The 7,500-nt window shown below is 49.6% G+C and overlaps 1 protein-coding gene across 1 annotated transcript in view; it reads left to right on the top strand.

Annotated features, from left to right (window-relative positions):
• Positions 1-7,023, top strand: part of LOC144488641 (low-density lipoprotein receptor-related protein 10-like) — a gene marked incomplete at its 3' end in the record, with an annotated part of 21,604 nt that extends 14,581 nt beyond the window's left edge. The window contains exon 4 of the mRNA XM_078206706.1: positions 6,839-7,023. Within this exon, the coding sequence (XP_078062832.1) occupies positions 6,839-7,023 (185 nt within the window). The remainder of the gene's footprint in view (positions 1-6,838) is intronic.
• Positions 7,024-7,500: the final 477 nt, after the last annotated feature.

Here is a 7,500-nt window from a genome sequence, read left to right as displayed (position 1 = left end):
CCTCCAAACCAGCAGCATCCTGGTAAATCTCCTCTGCACTCTTTCCAGCGCTTCCACATCCTTCTTATAGTGAGGTGACCAGAACTGCACACAATATTCCAAATGTGGTCTCACCAAGGTCCTGTACAGTTGCAGCATAACCCCACGGCTCTTAAACTCCAACCCCCTGTTAATAAAAGCTAACACACTATAGGCCTTCTTCACAGCTCTATCCACTTGAGTGGCAACCTTTAGAGATCTGTGGATATGGACCCCAAGATCTCTCTGTTCCTCCACAGTCTTCAGAACGCTACCTTTGACAGTGTAATCCACATTTAAATTTGTCCTACCAAAATTAATCACCTCACATTTATCAGGGTTAAACTCCATTTGCCATTTTCAGCCCAGCTTTGCATCCTATCTGTGTCTCTTTGCAGCTAAAACAGCCCTCCACCTCATCCACTACTCCACCAATCTTAGTGTCATCAGCTAATTTACTGATCCACCCTTCAGCCCCCTCCTCTAAGTCATTAATAAAAATCACAAAGAGCAGAGGACCAAGCACTGATCCCTGCTGCACTCTGCTAGCAACCTGCCTCCAATCCGAAAATTTTCCATCCACCACCACCCTCTGTCTTCGGTCAGACAGCCAGTTACCTATCCAATCGGCCAACTTTCCCTCTATCCCACACCTCCTCACTTTCATCATAAGCCGACCATGGGGGACCTTATCAAACGCCTTACTAAAATCCATGTATATGACATCCACTGCCCTACCTTCATCAACACACTTATTTTTAGACCTCTATAAGATCACCCCTCAGCCTCCTACGCTCCAGAGAAAAAAGTCCCAGTCTATCCAGCCTCTCCATATAACTCAAACCTGGTTGATTGAACCAGGGCAGGACTTACTCAGTTAATGGTCGGGCGTTGGGGAGAGTTACAGAACAAAGAGATCGAGGGGTACAGGTTCATAGCTCCTTGAAAATGGAGTCACAGGTGGACAGAGTGGTGAAGAAGGCATTCGGCATGCTTGATTTCATCGGTCAGGACATTGAATACAGGAGTTGGGACGTCTTGTTGAAGTTATACAAGACATTGGTAAGGCCACACTTGGAATACTGTGTACAGTTCTGGTCACACTATTATAGAAAGGATATTATTGAACTAGAAAGAGTGCAGAAAAGATTTACTAGGATGCTACCGGGACTTGATGGTTTGAGTTATAAGGAGAGGCTGGATAGACTGGGACTTTTTTCTCTGGAGTGTAGGAGGCTGAGGGATGATCTTATAGAGGTCTATAAAATAATGAGGGGCACAGATCAGCGAATGGCAAATGTTGTGCCTTTATTTAGAAAGGGCTGCAGGGAAAAGCCTGGGAACTACAGGCCAGTGAGCCTCACATCTGTGGTGGGTAAATTGTTGGAAGGGATTTTGAGAGACAGGATCTACAGGCATTTAGAGATGCAAGGACTGATTAGGGACAGTCAGCATGGCTTTGAGAGTGGAAGATCATGTCTCACAAATTTGATAGAGTTTTTTGAAGGGTGATCAAGAAGGTAGATGAGGGCAGTGCAGTTGATGTTGTCTACATGGACTTTAGCAAGGCCTTTGACAAGGTACCTCATGGTAGGTTGTTGCATAAGGTTGAAAATAAAATTGACTTGATGACAGAAGCCAGAGGGTGGTTGTAGTGGGTTGTTTTTCAAACTGGAGGCCTGTGACGAGCGGTGTACCTCAGGGATCAGTGCTGGGCCCACTGTTATTTGTCATTTATATTAATGATTTGGATGAGAATATAGGAGGCATGGTTAGTAAGTTTGCAGATGACACCAAAATTGGTGGCATAGTGGACAGTGAAGAAGGTTATCTCCAATTGCAACGGGATCTTGATCAATTGGCCAGTGGGCTGACGAATGGCAGATGGAGTTTAATTTAGATAAATGTGAGGTGATGCATTTTGGTAGATTGAACCAGGGCAGGACTTACTCAGTTAATGGTAGGACGTTGGGGAGAGTTACAGAACAAAGAGATCTAGGGTTACAGGTTCATAGCTCCTTGAAAGTGGAGTCACAGGTGGACAGAGTGGTGAAGAAGGCATTCGGCACGCTTGGTTTCATTGGTCAGAACATTGAATACAGGAGTTGGGACGTCTTGTTGAAGTTGTACAAGACATTGGTAAGGCCACACTTGGAATACTGTGTACGGTTCTGGTCACCCTATTATAGAAAGGATATTATTAAACTAGAAAGGATATTATTAAACTAGAAAAAGTGCAGAAAAGATTTACTGAGATGCTACCGGGACTTGATGGATTGAGTTATAAGGAGAGGTTGGATAGACTGGGACTTTTTTCTCTGGAGCGTAGGAGGCTGAGGGGTGATCTTATAGAGGTCTATAAAATAATGAGGGGCACAGATCAGCGAGATAGTCAATATCTTTTCCCAAAGGTAGGGGAGTCTAAAACTAGAGGGCATAGGTTTGAGGTGAGAGGGGAGAGATACAAAAGTGTCCAGAGGGGCAATTCTTTCAGAGGTTGGTGAGTGTCTGCAACGAGCTGCCAGAGGTAGTAATAGAGGCGGGTATAATTTTGTCTTTTAAAAAGCGTTTAGACAGTTACATGGGTACGATGGGTACAGAGGGATATGGGGCAAACGCGGGCAATTGGGACTAGCTTAGGGGTTTATAAAAAGGGCGGCATGGACAAGTTGGGCCGAAGGGCCTGTTTCCGTGCTGTAAACCTCTATGCAGCGAGTTGTTGCGATCTGGAAGACGCTGTTTGACAGTTGGGTGGAGGATGAGCTGTGAGGAGGATGCGAGGCCCTTTCGTGTGATTTGGATAGGCTGAGTGGTTTGTTTTATTCATTGATGGGACATGGGCATCACTGGCTGGGCCAACATCCATTGCCCATCCCTCGTTGCCCTTGGAGGGCAGTTGAGAGTCAAGCACATTGCTGTGGCTTTGGAGTTACATGTAGGCCAGACCGGGGTAAGGAAGGCAGATTTCCTTCCCTAAAGGGAACCAGATGGGTTTCTCCGACAATGGGTCATCAATAGATTCCGAATTCCAGATATTTTTTATTGAATTCAAATTCTACCATCTGTCGTGACGGGATTCGAACCCGGGTCCCCAGAACATAGAACATAGAACATAGAACATTACAGCGCAGAACAGGCCCTTCGGCCCACGATGTTGCACCGACCAGTTAAAAAAAAAACTGTGACCCTCCAACCTAAACCAATTTCTTTTCGTCCATGAACCTATCTACGGATCTCTTAAACGCCCCCAAACTAGGCGCATTTACTACTGATGCTGGCAGGGCATTCCAATCCCTCACCACCCTCTGGGTAAAGAACCTACCCCTGACATCGGTTCTATAACTACCCCCCCTCAATTTAAAGCCATGCCCCCTCGTGCTGGATTTCTCCATCAGAGGAAAAAGGCTATCACTATCCACCCTATCTAAACCTCTAATCATCTTATATGTTTCAATAAGATCCCCTCTTAGCCGCCGCCTTTCCAGCGAAAACAATCCCAAATCCCTCAGCCTCTCCTCATAGGATCTCCCCTCCATACCAGGCAACATCCTGGTAAACCTCCTCTGCACCCTCTCCAAAGCCTCCACATCCTTCCTGTAATGTGGGGACCAGAACTGCACACAGTACTCCAAGTGCGGCCGCACCAGAGTTGTGTACAGTTGCAACATAACGCTACGACTCCTAAATTCAATCCCTCTACCAATAAACGCCAAGACACCATATGCCTTCTTAACAACCTTATCTACTTGATTCCCAACTTTCAGGGATCTATGCACACATACACCTAGATCCCTCTGCTCCTCCACACTATTCAAAGTCCTCCCGTTAGCCCTATACTCAACACATCTGTTATTCCTACCAAAGTGAATTACCTCACACTTCTCCGCATTAAACTCCATCCGCCACCTCTCGGCCCAACTTTGCAACCTGTCTAAGTCTTCCTGCAAACTACGACACCCTTCCTCACTGTCTACCACACCACCGACTTTGGTGTCATCAGCAAATTTGCTAATCCAACCAACTATACCCTCATCCAGATCATTAATAAATATTACAAACAGCAGTGGCCCCAAAACAGATCCCTGAGGTACACCACTTGTAACCGCACTCCATGATGAATATTTACTATCAACCACCACCCTCTGTTTCCTATCCGCTAGCCAATTCCTGATCCAATTTCCTAGATCACCCCCAATCCCATACATCTGCATTTTCTGCAGAAGCCTACCATGGTGAATCTTATCAAACGCCTTACTAAAATCCATATATACCACGTCCACTGCCTTGCCCCCATCCACCTCCTTGGTCACTTTCTCAAAAAACTCAATAAGGTTAGTAATGTATTGGGATACAGTGAAGAGTATTGTTTCTTGTGCACTATACAGACAAAGCATACCGTTCATCGAGAAGGAAATGAGAGTGTGCAGCATGTAGTGTTACAGTCATAGTTGGGGTGTAGAGAAAGATCAACTTAATGCGAGGTAGGTCCATTCAAAAGTCTGACAGCAGCAGCAGGGAAGAAGCTGTTCTTGAGTCGGTCGGTACGTGACCTCAGACTTTTGTATCTTTTTCCCCGACGGAAGAAGGTGGAAGAGAGAATGTCCGGGGTGCGTGGGGTCCATAATTATGCCGGCTGCTTTTCCCCGAGGCAGCGGGAAGTGTAGACAGAGTCAATGGATGGGAGGCTGGTTCGCGTGATGGATTGGGCTACATTCACGACCCTTTTGTAGTTTCCTGCGTTCTTGGGTTTCAGTTTACCAATATCCTTTCTATAATCGGGTGACCAGAACAGTGCACAGAATGAGGGGGGAAATCTCATCGAAACCTATAGAATTCTAACAGGGTTAGAGAGGGTAGATTCAGAAAGAATGTTCCCGATGGTGGGGGGAGTCCAGAACTAGGGGTCACAGTCTGAGGATTCGGGGTAGACCATTTTAGGATAGAGATGAGGAGACACTTCTTCACCCAGAGGGCGGTGAATGTGTGGAATTCACTCCCACAGAAAGTAATTGAGGCCAAAACGTTGTGTGATTTCAAGAAGGAATTAGATATCGGAGGCGGTATGGTAGCACAGTGGTTAGCACTGCTGCTTCACAGCTCCAGGGACCTGGGTTCGATTCCCGGCTTGGGTCACTGTCTGTGTGGAGTTTGCACGTTCTCCCTGTGTCTGCGTGGGTTTCCTCCGGGTGCTCCGGTTTCCTCCCACAGTCCAAAAGATGTGCGGGCTAGGTTGATTGGCCATGCTAAATTGTCCCTGAGTGTCCCGGGATGCATAGGTTAGAGGGGTTAGTGGGTAAATATATAGGGATATGTGGATAGGGCCTGGGTGGGATTGTGGTTGGTCAGACTTGATGGGCCAAATGGCCTCTTTCTGTACTGTAGGATTCTGTGATTCTTGGGGATTGAGGGGAATGGGGGAATCAGGATATTGAATTCGATGATTAGCCGTCATCATAATGATGTGCAGGTTGGGTGGATTGGCCATGCTAAATTGCCCCTTAGTGTCCAGAGATGTGTAGGTTAGGTGGATTGGCCATGCTAAATTGCCCCTTAGTGTCCAAAGATGTGCAGGTTAGGTGGATTGGCCATGCTAAATTGCCCCTCAGTGTCCAAAGATGTGTAGGTTAGGTGGATTGGCCATGCTAAATTGCCCCTTAGTGTCCAAAGATGTGTAGGTTAGGGTGGATTGGCCATGCTAAATTGCTCCATAGTGTCCAAAGATGTGCAGGTTAGGTGGATTGGGCATGCTAAATTGCCCTTAGTGTCCAAAGATGTGTAGGTTAGGTGGATTGGCCATGCTAAATTGCCCCTCAGTGTCCAAAGATGTGCAGGTTAGGTGGATTGGCCATGCTAAATTGCCCCTCAGTGTCCAAAGATGTGCAGGTTAGGTGGATTGGCCATGCTAAATTGCCCCTTAGTGTCCAAAGATGTGTAGGTTAGGGTGGATTGGCCATGCTAAATTGCCCCATAGTGTCCAAAGATGTGCAGGTTAGGTGGATTGGGCATGCTAAATTGCCCTTAGTGTCCAAAGATGTGTAGGTTAGGTGGATTGGCCATGCTAAATTGTCCCTCAGTGTCCAAAGATGTGTAGGTTAGGTGGATTGGCCATGCTAAATTGTCCCTCAGTGTCCAAAGATGTGTAGGTTAGGGTGGATTGGCCATGCTAAATTGCCCCTCAGTGTCCAAAGATGTGCAGGTTAGGTGGATTGGCCATGCTAAATTGCCCCTGAGTGTCCAAAGATGTGTAGGTAAGGTGGATTGGCCATGCTAAATTGTCCCTTAGTGTCCAAAGATGTGTAGGTTAGGTGGATTGGCCATGCTAAATTGCCCCTTAGTATCTAAAGATGTGCAGTTTAGGTGGATTGGCAGTGCTAAATTGCCCCATAGTGTCCAAAGATGTGCAGGTTAGGTGGATTGGCCATGCTAAATTGTCCCTCAGTGTCCAAAGATGTGTAGGTTAGGTGGATTGGCCATGCTAAATTGTCCCTCAGTGTCCAAAGATGTGTAGGTTAGGGTGGATTGGCCATGCTAAATTGCCCCTCAGTGTCCAAAGATGTGCAGGTTAGGTGGATTGGCCATGCTAAATTGCCCCTGAGTGTCAGAGGGATTAACAGGGTGAGTATGTGGGGTCATGGGGCTGGGTGGGATTGTGGTCGGTGCAGACCCGATGGGCCGAATGGTCTTCTCCGGCTCCTGTTTCCCTTGGAAGGGTGTTGAGACCAGATTCACTCTCGCGAGGGGGCAACTCCCATTGGGGAGGCCATTCCTCACGGTACTAACCTCTTCTTCCCCTTGCTCCCTCTTCCTTCCCCCGCTCCAGATTCGAGAGCCTCGACCTAACCTGTTACTCGGGCCTCTTGACCATCTGGGCCCCTGGCCGAGCTCCCAGCAGGCTGTGCAGCGTGCTGCGCCCGCGACCCCTGACCTTCCTGGGTGGCAGCGTCCACATTAACCTGCGAGCTGCGTACAGTCCCCGCCCCGGGTTCAAGCTGACCTACGTCAAAGGTGAGGGGGGGGCGATGGGGGGGGGGGGCGCGATGGGGGGGGGGGGGCGCGATGGGGGGGGGGGCGCGATGGGGGGGGGCGCGCGATGGGGGGGGGGGGGGGAGCGGGGGGGGGGTTTGGGGCGGGGGGGCGGGGGGGCTTTGGGCGGGGGGTGGGCGGGGGCGGGCGGGGGGGAGCGGGGGGCGGGGGGGGGTGGGGGGCAGGGGGGGTGGGGGGGGGGGGGGGTGGGGGCGGGGGGGGTGGGCGGGGAGGGAGCGGGGAGTGGGGGGGCAGGGGGGGTGGGGGGGCAGGGGGGGTGGGGGGCGGGGGGGGTGGGCGGGGGGGGGAGTGGGGGGGGCGGGGGGGGGAGTGGGGGGGGCGGGGGGGAGGAGAGTGGGAGGCGGGAGAGAGGGTGGTGGGGTGTGCTTAAGGTTAAGGGTCACTTAAGGACTGCTACCATCTGTGTGTCTGTCTGTCTGTCTCCCTGACTGTCTCTCT

This window comes from Mustelus asterias, unplaced genomic scaffold (genome assembly GCF_964213995.1).
Source record: "Mustelus asterias unplaced genomic scaffold, sMusAst1.hap1.1 HAP1_SCAFFOLD_1732, whole genome shotgun sequence".
In the NCBI taxonomy this organism is placed as follows: Eukaryota; Metazoa; Chordata; class Chondrichthyes; order Carcharhiniformes; family Triakidae; genus Mustelus; species Mustelus asterias.
The sequence above is the reverse complement of the archived record's forward strand: the minus strand, read 5'-3'. Positions and strand labels throughout refer to the sequence as shown.